Here is a 19,248-nt window from a genome sequence, read left to right on the forward strand (position 1 = left end):
AGAGCACTACCCTTGTAGCCTGGAGGTGTTAATAGTCTTCCCAGTGTACTAGGACAACATGTAGAGATAACATTTGCCCTTGTACATATTTGATCCATTCAAGACACTGATGAAAAAGAAAGACTCCTGGAAATCAATGATTATAATAGTTTGTCTTATGAATTAAATTTTAGCACTTTGTTACCTAGCTCATTAAAGCTAAAGCTATAAAAAAGCTATGAAATTAAATAATGAATTTGTTCCTCAAAATAGATATTAAAGAGTAAGTTCCCAAATAACCCATCATTTTTTTGTTGTTGTTGCAGCATCCATAAACTAAGATGGCTTTTCGTAAAGGATTTAACATCTCTACTCAAATTGCATTGTTGGCTCACTGAAGACAAGGAAGAAGCCATCATTAGTGACAGTAACACAATTTGGAAACTAGTTATTTTTGGGTTGTTGCCTTCAGTGTTAATTTTTTTGCATCAGGTCTGGAAGTTAATATACCTATGCCATTTAATCTGCAAGAATTTTCAAATAGCTCTTTTATCATTACAAAAAACATGTTTGGATAGATTGATTTGGCCTCATTGTTTTAAATATTCTTGGGTGTTCTGCTTTCTGTTAAGCCTTACCTCGAACAAAGACGTAAGCACTGTATTGTTCATAATATTCTCCCATCCGTACACGGATTGTGTAGAGGCCTTCATCTTCTTTATTTAGATGAGAAAACGTCAGTGTTGCCCGATCTCCGCTCCAATGTGTTTCTACCCATTTTGATGAAGAAACAGGTACTCCTGGGGTAGGGGGTCGGGGAGGAGAAGTCAGCAAATTAACTGATCTCTTTCTTTATTACTCCCTTCCTTTCTCCCCTCCACTCCTCTCTCTCCCTCTCCCCCAATCCCCTACCTCTTTTTCTCTCTCTATTCCTCTTCTTCTGTATTGAAAGCTGTTTGACTACTAGAGGAAGTCTCTAGGGCTTTGAGCCATCCTGCCATGTTTATATTGGTAAAAATACTAGCTAGATAAGCCATGAGGGAACCAGTGCCAGATACACAATCTGCAGTGCAAAATGAAATGGCAGGTTTCCTTGTTCAAAAAGCAGAGGAAAAGGCACGTTGAAAAGGACATAAAGTATTAGGCTTTTCCCTCTAAAAATAGTTTATTACTTATAAAGTGTAATACAGAATGACATACACTGCAGAAACTAATATTTTTGTGCCATTATTTTACAAAAATAATACTTTATTAATGTGATATTTTGATTAATAATAAATATTTCTGGCTTGCTTTTGTGCAAATTTAGTAATTAGGTAATCAATTCATACCTTTAGCAACTTCATTTTATTTGCTTACTTATTTACTTACTTATATTAAAGATTTTATTTATTTATTTTTAGAGAGAGAAGAAGAAAGAATCTCTCATACATTGATATGTGAGAGATTTATTGATCGGTTGCCTCTTGCATGCAACTGGGGACCTGTCCTGCAAGCCAGGCATGTGCTCTGACTGGGAATCAAACCTGTGACCCTTCAGTTCTTAGGCCAACACGCAATCCACTAAGCCACACCAACCAGGGCAGCAAGTTCATTTTAAATGGATATAATTTAAAGCAACATCAGTCATGCTTTGCAAATGTAAGATCACAAAGGAGATTTGAAAAATTTTTATTTTGAGGAGAATCTTTCTGCTGATGCACCTATTACTGCAGCTGTTAAGACTGTTGTGTAGTCATAGAATTACATAGATGTATACTGAATAGTATTATGTAGCTGTGGTACTATAAAGTTAATATTGGGCTAACTTTCTGATAAACTATTTCAAAATATAAATTTTACTGCTCTAGAGCTGATTATTCTTGAAAAATGATTGTTCTAGCAAGATTTACCTTATACAAGTCAGTTTCATGTAAGCCTAAAATTTTAAGTGCAAATTTACATAATTGCATTTTAATATTTTCTTTTACATGTCCCGTAATTTATGAAGGTCATAGAAGAAAATGAAAGTGACTTTATAGTTTGTATGGAATTCAAACACCTGTTTATGTATTCTATTGCTATTCTATCACTATCTCTTCAATTAGGAGAAAAAATTAATTTTGAAATTATCTTCCTTGTTAATAACTGCTTTATCCCGAGTTTCATATAAAAGGTGTTCTTTTACATTGAATGTTACAATCTTTAAACTTAATTTCTGCCCTGACTGGTGTGGCTCAGTTGGTTGGGCATTGTCCCACAAAGGGAAGGATCACCAATTCAATTCCCGATCAGGGCACATACTTAGGTTGTGGGTTTGGTCCCCAATATGGGCGCTCATATGGATGTTTCTTTCCCTCTTTTTCTCCTTCCCTTTCCCTCTCTCTAAAAATAAATAAAAAAAAAAAAACTTAATTTCTATGTCTAAGTTTGTATATAGTCGCTTTGTGATGTTGTGGCAGTTTTCATAGCCAGAGGTTCTAAACTCTTTGAAGAATCCTACCAAATGCCTTACATGTTTCATTGCAATGTCTACAAAGATTACTGCCTGATTGCTGGTAGTTCCTGGCAGTGCTCAGGCCAGGGATCTAATATCTGCGTAAGCCCCACAAAGATAAGTTCTGGGGATTGCCTGGCAAGCTGGCCTCCCACTGATGGTTCCCATGCTGCCCCTCTCCTCCTCTAGGGACATGTCTACCATCGATGCTGCTGCCGCCACCGCCATGCTGGTTTCAGCCTGAGCCCAGGTTCCAGCCATTGCCTTGGGACTCCACAGTGCCACAGACTACCCCAGGTGGCCCCATGCACAACTGACATGCTCCATAGTCTCATTGGACTGTAAACTTCATTTATTTTGCCAAATAAAATTAACTTACAAAATGAATGTATATCCAAGTAACATAAGGAAAATCACATTTCTTTAATCCTTTCCATACGTTACTTGGTGGTAAATTATAATTTCTTCAAATATATTATGAAAATTCTACTGCTTTGATATATGTGTAAAAACTTTTTAAACTTTCAATAGGTTATGCCCTCTGATGCCCAGCTCCTGCCAGCTCTGGTAAACAGATCTGCAGTCTTATGGGCTTATGGACATTCACGCTCTGGTGCCAAGCCTGACCTTCTGTGAATAAGAACCGAAGTGAGAATTCGTTATGAAGGCTCACCATTTCTGTACCACTGGACCTCTGGCTGGAAATGCTTAATTTCAGGAGTGATGACTACACGGCAGCCTAGGCTCAGCGTCTCACCCTCTCTCCCAAAAGACACATCAAACTTGTCATCAAAGTGGATCTCAAACTTAGATGCATAACCATAAGGGGTCACAGCGGCTGGGTACAACAAAAACATCAGTAATTTATTTCTTCTCATCAAAGAGACATAAGCATTTTAATAAATACTGGCAGAAAGCAGTCACAACAAATACCAATCAAATAATTTATCTGAGCAAAAACTAAGTCTAATAAAAGAAGTATGTAGCATATTCCCATGTCATTATGAGAAATGACATGTATGTCATTTCTGAGTATGAAAATTCTTGCTTCATTGGTCAGAAAAGTTTATCTATAATTAATATAATTTAAAGGTCAGGTTTAATGCCTTATATAAAATGTAAATTAATACCACATTTAGCTTAGACTTAAATCATTAGTAGAGATATATTCAATACATATGTGCTTTTTAATTTTAGATTCTGAGTTCATTTAAACTACTGCTTGTAATCTTAGAACAAATAGCCATATCAATTAGTCATGAAAAATGAGTTTTTCAGTAAGTTGATTTAATTTCTTTAATAATCTAAGTTAAAAAATATATTATAAGAAATGTCAATGGAGAATACTAAAAGGTTTAAAATACTGTAACTTAAATTTTTTTCTTAGAAATGTCTTATTTATAGATTGTATAAATGCCTGCATCATGAACTCTCCCTGATTTTCTTTTTTTCTCAAAGAAAAGGGCTTGAGAAGACAACGACTATTTATTACAGGTTATTACAATGCCAGGCACACTACATTTGACATCATCTAATCCTTGCAAAAACGCCACGGCATAGATACTAGTTTTTCATTTCTTTCAGAGGGGGATACAGAAGTTCACAAATGTACAGCTAATGACAAGGTTTCAAAGGTATCACATGTGAAATTCAAATTCAAACCCATACCTGCCCATCTCTAAAACTCAGGCCCTTTCTCTCATGTTTCATTTCTCTCTCCCTAAGATCTCTTAGTATTAATTTGAAACAGCAAGCTAACATTTACTGAGTTCAACTTGTGCCAGGTATTGTCCAAGTGTTTAATATCCATTAACTCAAGCCTCACAAAAACCCTATCAGATAGATACCATCACTTATCTCTATTTTATAGATGAGGAAACTGCGACATGGGGAGATTAAATAACTGCTCACATTCACCTCACAGAGCCAGGATTTACACTGGCAGGATGTCTCTACAGTTTGTGCTGTCAACCATTACATGGTATTGCCTTGAACTTGTGTGTTGCCAGGCAACCACTGGTAATACATGAGTTGGTTATAACCAACATGGGAATAACTTCTCTTTGAAACATGTCTTATCTGCCCTACTTCTATATAATGATGTCCCACTGAAACCAGAAAGTGAAACAACTTGACCAAACCTCCCTCATTGGGAAGCAGGGCTGATTCCAAAGCTGACTTAGGGGGCAAAGATAAGGGTTACAGTAGGCCTGAGGTTTAGGAGTTGGCAAATCTGTAAACTAAGTCTAGACTGCTTCCTGTTTTGTACCATTAAGAATGGTTTTAATTTTTTTTTTAACATTTAAAGAGAAGAATAAGATTTTGTGACATGTGAAAAATGATAGGAAATTAAAATTTCAATGTTTATAAATGAGATTTTATTGGAACACAGCCATGCTCATTCATTTACCTATTGTCTGTGGCTGCTTTTGTGTTACAATGGCAACACTGAATAGTTGTAACAAAAACCATATGGCCCACAATCTAGTCTTCTACAGAAAATATTATTTGCTGACCCGTGGTTTAGAATATGGCTTAAAATTAGAAAGACCAGCTTACAAGTCCCTATATGTTTCTGCCACTATATGTATTCTTGCCCCATGATTTAAACTCCCTAATCTGCTTCCTCAGTTGCATGTCACAGATAAAAGGGTACTTATTTTATAAGCTTTGGGAAAGCATTAAATGAATCAGTGCCTATAAAAAATTACTTAGTACAGTGTCTGGCACAACTAATCAATACATATTAGCTATTAGAACAGAACCAAGGGCAGGGAGCTTTATCTATGATATTTATCAGCATATTCTGAGCACCTAAACCAATTCCTAGCATATGGCAGATGCTCTATAAATATTAATTGAATAAATTGATGAGTCCTCTGTTTTCTATGTTGGCAACAATTGCAATTAATTCAGGAGCCAATCAGAGGAGACTCAGAAAGATTAAGAAATTAGAGGAGTCAGGTTGAGCTGGGCTTTCAGACCGTGACTCAATGGAGAAGAGGGAAATGGAAGGAACATGGATGATAATGAAATGGCAGTGAGAATGAGCAAGATGCATTCAGAAAACTGTGTAATGATCGGTAGGCTAGTCTTGGGGACATGGGAAGATAAGTCATAGTTTCAAGATTTCTGCTAGAATACTGTCTCCATATAAATCAAATGATAGGAGGACATGATTTGGAATGCATTCCTCCCTCACTCCCACTTACCATCCCTTCCTGCCCATGGTATCAATGCCAATGATTAAACTGAAATATTAAAATTAAGAGCTATTTTTTTCATAGAGTATGTCATCTACAGACACCAGACTAACCAGTTAGGTGAAAAGCTGACCCATGAGAAAGTTATCTTCATCAGTCATTTCAAACTACCACTTATTTTTTAATGTTTAGAAATCAAGAAGTTAGGATTTGGCTACCTTTTTCAGTCTGATCATTGTAAGCATCTAATTATTTGAAGTACCATAAGGATTTTATTTTTATTGCTTCCCATGGAAAAAATTTTTGACGTAGATGAAATAATTGAAGTTCACAAATTCACAAATTACCACTAATTGGAATATTTTTAACCACATTCAGACTTCATTTTAAATCATACTTCATAAATTAATGTATTTGTTTATTCATTCATTATTGAACAACTACTCTGTGTTAGGTGCTGGGGGTTAAAGATAAAAGTGCAGCCCTGCCTTCAAGTGGCTCACGGGCCACTGGGAGAAGGAAACATACAACAGTTTACAGTGTGACAGGGGTCCCGGTGGAGGGGCTGTGGATTCACCGGGGACACCCAACTCTGAATGGGTGGGGGTAGGGGTGGCAGTGAGAGTCCACATGGACTTCTCGAGGAGAGGATGCTGACCTGGATATTTAAGGATGAGTAAAGCTGCTCCCGACAGTCCCGACTCGTGTGTGTGTGCCTGTGTGTGTGTGAGTGAGATTAAATCACTGCCCAGGGTTGTGCAATGATCCGTCTCATTTTATGCAGAAAGTCGCAAAAGTCTTTGCCTTTTTTAACCCATCACATCTCGGCTTTTATAAAACCTGAACAAAGCCATTATATGCAGAAAGAGAATAATAACCAAAGAATCTGAAAATACAAAACTGACTATAGGTAGCTATTATATACATATTTTATATTAGCAAATATTATAATATATACTATGCATTTACTTCAGCATTATAGGGTAGCTTATTATACTGTATTTTATTTTATTATTTTATTTTTTACTTTTTCCATTTTTTAAAGTCAGGTTTACTAAAGCATTATTACATACAGTAAATTTCACCCTTTCCAGTGTACAATTCCATGAGTTTTTTCTTTTTTTAATTTTTAATTATAGTTGACAATATTATATTAGTTTCAGGTGCACAGCATATTATGCTGTATTTTAAGTGGAGATGGCACTTAGCAAACATATTTTTAAACTTACAGCTGAGGGGCAGGGTAGAAGCCCCAGCATGGAAACGAGTCTCATCAAACTCTCCCTTATATCCTAGAAAAGAAAGCAGAAATGCATGTGAGCTGCTTCTTCATGTATTTTTTAGCAATGAGAACAATTATAAAAATACATTTTGAATAAAGCAAGTCCAGCAAACCTACTCTTTACCACAACCGAGGCATATGCTGAAAGCTCTCCTTTAACATTCATGGCCGAGGCCCGGTATTGAGCTGTGTCTTCAAAATCACATCTAAAAGAACAAACAGAAATGCATGGCCATCACAGTGATACTCCTTGTAATTATTAGCCATTCCTTCAAGAATCTCTCTTCTACCGTGACACACTGCAAATCAGTGGTTAACATGTTGTACTAAGGAACTCCTGATGAAGCTGCTCTCTCTGGTCTGGCTCCCTGTGGGATTTTATGTAGTTCAAGAAGGTTCAACCCCGCAGCACAGAATGGGAGAAAACCTATAGTCCATTATCACCCCAGCCCGGGTTCATTTATAATGTCCAAGAAACGTCAATAAGCACATACATTACAGCATGAACAGCATTATGATAAACTGGGAGCACAGCCTCCCTGTTGGTCTCCCTCAGGGTGATTTGAGTCTGGGGGCGACAGGGCAACAGACAGGGAAAGAAACAGCCTCTGCTTGTAGATTTCCACAGCCTCCTGGAGCCACGGGCCAGATCCAGGTGGGTCTAACATGTTGTTCTGTGTTCTAGCCTCAAAGTACAAACAACTTATTTATTCCTTAATTCTACTAAGGTCCAGGGCATACCTGGAGCTTTGGCCCAAAGTACAACACAAGAACTGCCATTTGGAAGTTCCTCTGAGTTATAATACAGGAATTGGGATGTCTTTAATAATGGAGTTAAGGAGATAATGATCTCATAGAGAGAGAGATTACAAAGCAGGTTGTTTTGTGTCTTATCACTACCTGTGTCTGTGTTATTCCATGTCCCTCCAAGTTTAGTTTCACTTGTGTAAACTTATTCTTGTTGAAATTGTACAGACAGTAGTAGAGTCCCGGGAAGATCAATACGGTTGTCTTTCCTGTAACTGTTTAATTATCAAGCAACCACATAGCACACTGTTTTCTCTCTACAACCAGCTATTGGCAGGACTGGTGTGACATGAGGTCAGGGACAGAGCTTGGCACATGTCACAGGGTGCCAGGTTCTGGCTGCAGTCCAGCATCACATGTGTAAATTGCCCTGCTCTGAAGAGAAGGCTATAAATCTCTGAAGGTCAGTATCATGCAAATTTTACTTTAACATCTCAGCATGTCATGGTTTTATGTGAATTGAAAGTGGTGGGAACTTGTTTAACCTTTTTATCCACATAACAAGGCATGAGTTTCAAAACTGTCGTTGGAGACATGATAAACTTTTGAGGACTTAGAAATTTTGATGTGGGTTCTGCTTTCAAATTTTGCTTTGGATTTTGCTTTAAAACACCCCAATGTCCACCCTACCTCCATCTAACGTTGATAGTGTGGGTGCACTGTTTTCCACAGTCCCTGGTGAGCAGAAGGAAAGAGCAGTTTCTCCTAGTCCAGCTTACTTTCATTGCTGCCCAAACCAACCTCCATGTGTTTTACTGATCGAAGGCAAAAGAATGTGATAATAATGATGTTGATTTGGAACTCTGAAAGGACAACTGAATATGTCTACTTACGTAACTTATTTTCTTAATGATGTCTAAGAAAAACTCACCAGTATATAAAAGGATAAATAAAAACTACAAATTGTGTTTTTCTTAATATTTTTTTACTGAATTCAAACATAAGATCACTTTAGGTAAAGTGGGCTTGGCAAGAATGAGTCATGCCTACCACCCATAGCTGGGCACCTGGAGAGGCAATGCACGTGCGAGTCCCCCATTGTTTTTGCGCTGCACTGGGAACAAGGGTGGAGGGCAGCTACTAAATGGAGCAGTGAGGTGCCTCTCTGAGTGATCATAAGGCAACACACAGAGACTCTGATGTCCTCTTACTTGTTAATCTCCAGCGTGTGCATTCCATATCGACTTTCTATAATATACTTTCCAGGGTTTGCATGGACATTTATTGGCACCTGGTTTTTATACCTATGAGACAATGGAAACAAGAGGAAGTAAGTCAAAATGTAAACATCTTCACGATTAGAAGTGCACACATACATAATTCTTGTTCTTGAAGGAACACCTGTAAACACGACACTGAGGGTAGCAGCAGCATCAGTCCAATAAAGGCAAATCTATGGTAGACTAAATAAAGTTCACGGTTAATACAACAAAGCTTCTCACTGTCCTTACTTTCCTGTCCATCATAAAAATTACATTTAAAAAGCTGACCATTCATAACAATGTGGCTGAATCCTGCATATATAATGTTGAGTGGAAGAGCCAGATACAAAAGAGTACACAGTGCAGTGACTGCATTTCTATAAGTACAAAACCAGAAAAGACCAATTCATGCTGCTAGAAGTCAGGAAAGTGATATCCCCCTGGGGCGGCAGGTGTAGAGGAGTGAGTGGGTGGGGGGAACATGAAGGAGGCATCTAGGGTGCTGATAATGGTTGGTTTCTTGATTTGGGTGCTGGTTACGTGGGTGTGTGCAGTCTACAGAAATTCATCAGAGCTCCACATTCATATATAATATGCACTCTTTGTGTGCACATTATACTTCAATAAAAGATGTAAAGAAAAACTTGACCATTGTTGACACAACAGAGGAGAAGTTTTTGTGCTGAGTGATTTGTTGTTGGCTGTCTACGTAGGATGAAAGCAAAACATTCTTCCTACTAACATTCTTCCTTGTTGTTAAAAAAACAGCATGACTGTATTGGAAGCTCACTATATTTAAGTGTTTTATTCTGTCATAAGCAAGCATGGTTCTTGGCTTGGAAGAACTTAAAATATATTGATCATGAAAAACTTCTGATAAAAGCTGAAAGATTGATTCCCTTTTTCTGACTTAAGCCTCTCAGGCCTCAGAGAGTAAGGCTACATGGAGAGGCCCTTCCTGAGAGACTCTCTCCCAAGTCCAGAAACGACACCTTGATTCTTTACCGCGTCCTCATGATCTCAATTTCCAGTGACTCTGGTGTCAAACCAGGCTCTCCTGCTTAAGCCACTTTCTGCCCAAAAGAGGAGCTGGATTTTACTTGTTTCCTTTTCAGATGCCCCACTTTTCATGAACAGAAACATAAATAACACTAATAACCACAACTGACACAGAGCGTTTACTATAAGCCAGGCAAGGTTCTAGTGCTTTATGAGTAGATTAGTAAGTTCAACCCTCACAACAACCACATAAGGCAGAACTATTTTTAACATCATTTTCCAGTTGAAGACACCAAGGCATGAAGAGATGAAGTAACTTGTCCCAGTTCACACAGCTAGGAATAGCAGAGCTGAGATTTGGACAAGGCAGTCTGGCTCCTGACAACATGCAATGCTTCCATTTTTCCAATTGTTCTCTATTTAACTCTATTTTATTTCTTCAGATGTCTGGAAATGGTTATAAGGAGATTTTGGATCAGAGAAAGTGGTGGTAAAGGAGAGAAGGAAAGAAAACAACCTTCAATCAGTTCTTCTCTCCAGCTTGCACCACTCACACACACATGTGCACACAGGCTCTGTGTCGCTAAAACACATATCGATTTTCTATGCTTTTTAAAATGAATCATTCTCCTCCATTTAGCAAAATCCCAAATGATCCTTCAAGTATCATATCAAATGCCACTTCTTCAATAAACTCTTCCCTAAAACACCCACACAACATTAATTTTTTTCCTGTCTGTCTACATCAGTGTTACTTCAATCAAATTGTAAGACATAACACTTATTAAATTATGGCTGAATATATGTCACTTCTACTAAGCTTCCAGTACATTGATGATAGGGATTATATCTGATCTACATTTATTTCTTTTCCCACTTTCAAGAAAAATGAGTCATAGGCACATATTAGGCACTCAGTGTTTATCAAATTGGATTGAATGGAATTATTTTGTAATGCAATAGATTAATTATAACTTCATCATTTTTGGCCCAAGGAATATAGTTCTTTTTTTAAAAATTGTTTTTAGAGAGGGGAAGGGAGGGAGAAAGAGAGGGAGAGAAACATCAATGTGTGGTTTCCTTTCACATGGCCCCTACTGGGGACCTGACCTGCAACCCAGGCATGTGCCCTGATTGGGAATTGAATAGGCAACCCTTTGGTTCACACGTTGATGCTCAATGCACTGAGCCATACCAGCCAGGGCAGGAACAGAGTTCTGACAAGCATATAGTTCATGATGTGGAAGTGCATATGAAAACAGTAAGTTGAGGCTCTTGTGTCTCAGTTCTCTCTGGTCTAAAATGAGAGGGCTGGACTGACTTAAGAATTGCAGTTGCATATATGATGTCAAATGGGTACTAGATTTATTGGGGTGATCACTTCATAAGTTATATAAATGTCTAATCATTAGGTTGCACACCTGAAACTTATTTAACATTGTATATCAACTATAATTGAAAAATAAAAACATTTTTTTAAGTGAAGAAAAAAAAGAACTGCAGTTGCATGGCAGTCATAGCGGCATAACCCACCCAACCTTACAGCACACTGCCAGCTGCTTTCTGCCAGCCTGGCAGCAGCCCCAACTAGCTGTCTCATCACAGGCCCCAGCCAGGCAGGACTCTCTGCTCAGGGATGGCCTGTAAAAAGAAATCTGCTGGCTGCTTCTAATTTCCAACATTCCTCAGTTTGATAAATGACAGGGTAGGGCCTGATCATTGACATGTTCTTCTGATTGAATTGGTTTATGTAATTTCACACTTGACTCAGAAGCTCCTTCTTGCTCAGTTTTTTTATGTGCTGGGTTTTTTTCAATATTTCTTTTCAGCAAATGAAGAGAAATATGACACCAAAGGCTGTGGCATGTGCTACTTGATCCAAAACTGAATGACACACAATTTAGCTTCTGACCAAACATCTCCATAAAGTTTGAGTTAAAACAGTATCTTGCATCTCCCAGGGCTGCTTCACCTTGCGTGCTCTCCAGTACTACCTGACTTAGCTCCTTAATTACTTTTCTAATGTGACTACCTGGCACATGAAATCAGTTTAAAACACATAGACTCGTATGCACACACCCCATTTTGAGGATCTTCTAGTCTTTCCTCTGGTATTCCAGATGTTAGTGTAAGAAACACCTGTTTTAAAGCAGTGGACAAGGCATAAATCAAGAAGCAATTCAATCCTATTTTCCATGGACTTCACCGAGGCATTCAGTTTCGGGGGTCACTTGAGATTGGCTGTTTTGAGCATTAAGTCAGGAAAGGAAGGAAGGATGCGTGGCCTGCTCTGTATACACTTCACAGCTTGTTATTTCTGGAAAGTGAAATTCCAAACTGGCCAGTCATGAGCTAATTTTGGAAAGCCCTGGGATTATCTGTCAAGAGGTTTCTGAAATTCTTATGCATATTCAGATATACACTATTTTCCTTATTACTTTCATGTACTGGCTACAAACAGTTAATGAGCTCCCATTTACTGTAAATATTTATAGACTAATACTCTGTGTGTGTGTAAAACATGCATTCAGTTTTCTTAAACAAATGTCTGTTTGGGTATTCGGCTGACTTTGATAATGAGGGTAACAATGAAGGCTCTTTGGTGGTGTGAAGCATGGTCAAATAAAAGGGCTTCATTCTATTTTTTTTCTATCAGCAAATAACGCATGCCAAAATGATATTTAGCCTGTTTAATCTCTCCACAAAGGTGACTACTGCTTAGACCCCAACCTTATGCTTTGAATAAATAGTTATTATTCACTTTAAAAATCAGTTAGCCAAGAGAAACCAATCCCATTTGGATAGATTTTGAAATTACATAAATTAAAAAAATCTAAAACTAAATCCCAGACCCCGATGTTGAGAAGTGCTTAAAGCTTACAAATAGTTGTTAACTATTTTAAAGGTGGATTGTTTTCCTAAGATAATATGATAGAAACTACAAAATTTAAATACCACATTGTGGATAACTAAACTCTTATAAACAAATTCAATATATAATCTTATAATGAAATTTATAAATTCTTTTAATATGCAAAAATAGAAAAAGGCTTTTCCAAATTTCATTCTTCCTAAGATACATTTCTCATACTATTTCATTCCCAGGTTTTAAATTATTATCATGAACAATGACAGTTTCTTTACATGTCTATTTTCAGATGACTTTGGGGCAATGTGAAGAATTCTAAACATATATTTTAAGTGTCTCTTGAGGATCTAGCCCAATATCCACACATGGATTAAAAAACTGGGTATTGAGTGAGTTAATGAATGAATGCTGCTCACTAATACCAACATATGCCCCAATGAGTTCATGTAAATCTCCCTGCAGACCTACAATACATATTTTCATTGATAAAATTGACCTAGACTTTTACTGGAAATCCAATTAAATCTGGCTCTTATAACTCAATTCTCTCCTTCTGTTAAAGGGACCTTTCCTATTTTCCCATATGCCATATAAATTTTCAAAATGACTAGGCAATACGTTTCCATGGTCCCAAACCAGAAAGTATAAGGGTGCACGGAAAATAGTCTTCTTCCTCACACTTTCCTGCCTTCTACCCAGCTCTTCCTCACAGTTAACTGTTCTCCTTAGATTCTTACATCTTCTTCCAGAGTTCCTTTATGCAAATAAAAAAATACAATCCTCCCTTAGTATCCACACTGGTTTGGTTCCAGGACCCCCTGAAGATACCAAAATCCACAGATGCTCAAATCCCTGATATAAAATGGTGTAGTATTTGCATGTAACCTATGTTTGCATGTAGGCTACAATAAGGTATACCCTAGCATAACTTCATTTCCATGGATCCAACATAGTGCTCAGCATGTGTCAAATTCAAATTTTGCTTTTTGAAACTTTCTGGGATGTTTTTCCCCCGAATATTTTCAATCTGCAGTTGACTGACTGCATGGATGTAAAACCATGTTAAAGGGACCTATGAGTATGGAGTTTCCTGACTATACAGACATAAATTTTTCTCCTCCTCTTTAGACCAATATATAGCTTATTATGCAAGCTATTACATAAATATAACTTATTTAGGAAAACAACTTTGTTTTTTTCACCACATATATTCTTTTCTTTCTATGTTGACAAAGCCCTGCTCCAGGGTGGCCCCCTTCACTGTAGTGGTGCAGCAGTGTCTTCTGCAACTAACTTTTCTACTGGACCCAAGGCCTAAACAGGCTTCCCTTTGTTTTCAAAGTGGGTTGGGAATAAGATAGTGCTCCTCAGGATCTCTGCACCTGACCATGATGAACGATGTGTGTTCCTGTGGTTTAGCGTCTCCAGTAACCTCCAGATTCCATTCACATAGGCTTGGTCAGCACGTGGGACTGACCAAAGAGCAGCTGCTGCGTGTTCATATCATTTGTTAGACCTCAGGGATTTCCATGATCTGAAGGTGCCCAGTGGAAACCTGGAATGAAACTGTCTTTGGAAAGAGTTCTAAGGGAGCCAGGCCCAAGGAACACATGCCTGTGAAAGATGCAGCTAGGGCCCGAACTGCTACAAGTAGAGGCAGCATGACTGCATGAAGCATTATCGCAAATTTATTTCTGTAATTTACCTCCTATTCAGGGAGATCATTCTAAATTATTTCTTTCATATTTGTCTTCAGTATGAGACCCAAGAAGCTGCAGTTGGGACTCAAAAAGGCATAAATGCCAGCAAAGTAATCACCAAGTACCTTGGTTCTTGCTTGGGCTGTGAGGGGAAGGGCGCTTACTGAAGATTGCATTACCAGTATTGTAAAGTCAGAGCTTCATGTAATGATTATTTTTTTGAAAAGGAAACATACCCAGGAGAGTATACTAATCTCACAAAGAAGTTTACTCTCAGAGGTGGATTTATCTTGGAGCCAATGAAACTGAAGATGTAGGGTCTCTCACTAGCACAGGTCTCCACAAGACTCTATGTCTAATTTATACTACTAACTTTATATTCTTTTTTGTAAAGAGTACCCCCAAACTGTATAAGCTTCATGCCCCACAAAATCTGGATCTGACCTCTTAATTGCCATTGCTAGTTGTTTTCTGTTATCTGCTAGTTGATTGTCCAAATTTTAGTTCTATCCAGGGACAAATCTTGCTCTCTAAAATATGGTTAACTATTTTCTTAGTGGCCCACTAGTTCTTTTGTTGTAATATTTTATTTTTTACTTGACTGCAAGGCAATAGGACTTTCTGTGAAGTGCCCTGATCCATCCCTACAGGGAAAATTTGGGTAAGAGTGAAGCCATCTTCTCCAAGCACTAAAGCGGGTGTAGAAACTAGAGAAAGGTTTGTTCCAATAGATGAACAGCCTCCTAATCATTCCTAAGACAAATCTTGCTTTTGTCTTTTTAGTTTTGTTTAAAAGGAGCCCCTAGGACATAAAAGTCACATGTTAAGAAAATAAATATTTCAACACCAGATATGAAAGTTTTGTAAAGAATGGCACTATAGCTCAGTTCTATTATTAAAGACAACTTAAAATTGACAATGTGTACGATTTTTTCATTTTACCCAGAATTCTAAGAGTTGATAATTTGGTCATCTCAAATTTTTCTGGGGAGTTTTTATCTTTTATTGTTTGTTTTTAAATCGCTCTTTTTCCTACCCAAAAAATACAATGTAAGGAGTTTAATCTTTGACATGCTTTAAACTCTGCCTTCGTGGAACCACATAGCTCTGGCTTAATAAACAACACCATCAATGTACATAAGCATGTTTGCACTGTGGTTTCTGTGTATTTAACAAAATAAATAAATGCATGAGAAATTAATATTTATCTCCCAGATATTACTTTGTATCCTTTCAAAAGTCATCTTTAACTTGAAGTTTTAAAAAGCAGGAAAACAGAGATGGGATGCTGTGTGATAAATATATGTACCTAATTAAGGACTCTGATTATTCATTTATTAGTAGTACATTTACATTTCATGAAAGGATATTTTTACTGACCAAATAATATTTCTTGGAGCTGGAAATTTGTTATTCTTCATGTGCTTCTATAGGAAAGTTTGGATTTTTTTTGAAGGTGGGAAGTAATCAGTTTTTGAACAGAAAATGTCCCTTTTAATAGGCCAAATTGTGCAACTCTATACTCACAGAGAAACGTGAGGCAAAGATAGGTTGATTCTTAGCTTACTATAGTATACTTTTGAACCTTAAAGCTTGTATATTTATTTTTAAAACTTCATTTGAATTGAAATATGTTCCTACATTTCTCATTTTTGCTTACTTTAAATTATTTGCCTTGGTAATATATAGCTGCCTTGGGTTTTCATTCTTTGCTTTTCAAACTCAACAACCCTGAAAAGAGTTTACATGCAAGAAAAATGTAAGTAAATCCAATATTATCAGAGGTAGGTTGATATCTTAGGTGAATTTTTAAAAACACACCATCAGCTCCTTAAGACAGGGTCTCAAGACAGGACCTTAGACAGGGTCTATCTTGTCACCTACCTCCATTCTTGCTAGCCAGGTGCCCGACCAACACTAGAGATGGTGGGGAAGAAAGGAGAAGGGGGCAGGGGTTCTGCGGGCAACAATGCCGTCCAGTGTAGTGTTTATACTACAACACAGGGTGCATTTACCACTACTCCTGAGGATAAGAATACACATGCAAAATACTCATGTCAGAGACTAAAGGGAAAAACATCTTTTTGAGTTGCCTCAATCATTTTCATACTTCTGCTCTCTGTGGCAGACATTCATGACATAAAACAGGAAAATTCTGAGTTTAGGGATCAAAAATCACTGACAATTGCAATAGGGTATACAATGGAAGGAGAAAAGGGGTGCTTATTCTTGATGGAAAGAAAACTCTTTCTGGCCCCACATTGAGTGATATTTCCCATCAAATCCATATATATATTTTTTTTTATTTTTTTTTTTTTTGCTTCAGAAAACTCACTGAGACCTGAGTTCACATAAGGAGTAGAGTTGGAGCCATTTGGGCTTTAATCGTGTTTAAAATGGCAGTATTGCTTTTTCTCACAAAATGATACCTATATTTAATGAGAACAAGTTTGTATGGTCCATAGCAGTTATACATGTATTTTTTAATTTGTATGTGAATATGTGGATGAAATTTTAACACAATACAAGGTAGACTCATTTGTATAATGCAATTATAAAATACCATAATGTATTATAATGTGTGAAAGACTATTCTTCCCACACATAAAATATTAGTCCCAGTATCCTTTCTTCACTATTTAAAAAAATATACACAAATTTGTCAATGTTTCCATCGACTCCTGCATGCTTATAATGGTGGATGTTTTCACAAGAGGTACAATTAACTTTGTTTAATTGATTCTATGATTAGCTTTCATAAAGATAACATACCATGTGACACGAGGTTCTGGCCAGCCTGATACCGAGCAGTATAATTTTACATTTTCTTTCTCCCAAACAGTGTGGGAACGAAGTTTAATGACAAACTCAGGAGCATGGAGAAGATGATCTTCATTCAACTTTCTATGAAATGCCTCAGTTTCTTCCAACTGAAAAAAATAAATATATTATAAAATCAAAGTAACTTGTGCTACTAAAATAACAAGCAGAAACCAAAATTATACTTTTTTCCATTTGGAACATTATTTTTGTATTAAAATAAAATGCATACTCTTTAGTACTTTTTAAACAAATATACCATTTAATTTTTAACATTTTAAGCCTGAGGAACATATTTTATTTCCCTAAGGTGGACTTCTTAAGGTTCTTTAGAATCTTAATTTCTGCAGAACTTAAAATTCCATGGAGTTTAAAACAATTAAGTTTGTCTTTCTCTGATATATATATTTTGATGCTTTCTTCTTTGTTTCTTTAGTTTTGTTTCTCCACAAGATCACATTTCTTCATTTGAAACAAATCAATTTACACACACACACACACACGTTACATGCATTTCTACTTTTTAAAATTATATTAAAGTGTTTTTTCTTACCGTTTTTCTTAGTGACAGGCGTTCTGCCTTTTCCCGAATTGCAACTTTCCTCGACTTCTTCTCAAAAATTTCCTCCTGATGAAGAGTGGATGTAGACTGTTTTGACGATGTGGACCGTTTGGATGTCGTGAGTCCTTCTTCACTAGCAAGAAGATTCCTCTGGGCTATATAAGCAGCAGCTTCTTTAATTCTTTCTTCTTCTGTGTCTTCAATTCCACTGACATGCACTTGACTAGAATATAATAATGGCAAAATATAGATACTGTGTGTGGCAGTGATACGATTGCCTGATTTTACTAAGTGCAAAGTACCAGACCTCAAACATTGTGCACCATGACCAAAGAAAACCTGATAAATCAGGAACTCATCACATATGAAGTAACAATGATAACAACCATAATAATACCTATGATAGCCCTGGAACTTTGCCAAGTGCTTTTTGTAAACATCTCATTTTACCACCACAACCACCTTTTTAAAAAAAGATTTTATTTATTTATTTTTAGAGAAAGGGGAAGGGAGGGAGAAAGAGAGGGTGAGAAATATCAATGGATCAATTGGTTGCCAACTGGGGACCTGGCCCACAACCCAGGCATATGCTCTGATGGGGAATTGAACCAGTGACCTTTCAGTTGCAGGCTAGCACTCAATCCACAAAGCCACACCAGCCAAGGCCAATTTAAAATGAATTTAAAATCTACCCAATACTCTATTTTTGACCATCTCAACTTAAAATGTTTTGTGGACACAGTAAACTCAAAGTATTTCAGAGTAAGAAATGAAATATTCTTTTTTAAATTACATTTTACTGATTAAGCTATTACAGTTGTTCTGATTTTCCCCCTTTGCTCCCTCCAACCAGCACCTCCAACTCCTTCAGGCAATCCTTCCACCATTGTTCATGTCCATGGGTCATGCAGATAAGTCCTTTGGCTACTCCATTTCCAGTACTGTATTTTACATCCTCATGGCTATTCTGGAACTACCTATTTGTACTTCTTAATCCCCTCACCTCTTCACTACTCCCCCACACCACCCTCTCATCTGGCAACCATCAAAATGCTCTCCATATCCGTGATTCTTTTTCTGTTCTTCTTTTTTGCTTAGTTTGTTTTTTAGACTCAATTGTTGATAGATTTGTAATTTTTTTCCATTTTATTGTTCATAGTTTTGATTTTCTTTTTCTTAAATAAGTCCCTTTAACATTTCATATAATACTGGCTTGATGGTAATGATGAACTCCTTTAGCTTTTTGTTATCCAGAAAGCTCTTTATCTATTTCTTGTTGTCTAAATGATAGCTTTGCTGGATAGAGTAATCCCTTCTAGCCTGCAAAGTTTCTTTTGAGAAATCAGCAG

The 19,248-nt window shown here is 37.1% G+C and overlaps 1 protein-coding gene across 4 annotated transcripts in view; it reads right to left on the reverse strand.

Annotated features, from left to right (window-relative positions):
• MYOM1 (myomesin 1) overlaps positions 1-19,248 on the reverse strand; it is a 142,026-nt gene that overhangs the window by 91,149 nt on the left and 31,629 nt on the right. For all 4 annotated transcript variants that reach the window (XM_028524763.2, XM_036009254.1, XM_036009255.1 and 1 more), the window contains 7 exons: positions 17,891-18,122; positions 17,290-17,447; positions 8,899-8,991; positions 7,058-7,146; positions 6,888-6,950; positions 3,129-3,293; positions 618-779 (listed from right to left, as the gene is read on the reverse strand). In XM_028524763.2, the coding sequence (XP_028380564.2) occupies positions 618-779; positions 3,129-3,293; positions 6,888-6,950; positions 7,058-7,146; positions 8,899-8,991; positions 17,290-17,447; positions 17,891-18,122 (962 nt within the window). The remainder of the gene's footprint in view (positions 1-617; positions 780-3,128; positions 3,294-6,887; positions 6,951-7,057; positions 7,147-8,898; positions 8,992-17,289; positions 17,448-17,890; positions 18,123-19,248) is intronic.

Source organism: Phyllostomus discolor, chromosome 9, assembly GCF_004126475.2.
Source record: "Phyllostomus discolor isolate MPI-MPIP mPhyDis1 chromosome 9, mPhyDis1.pri.v3, whole genome shotgun sequence".
NCBI lineage: Eukaryota > Metazoa > Chordata > Mammalia > Chiroptera > Phyllostomidae > Phyllostomus > Phyllostomus discolor.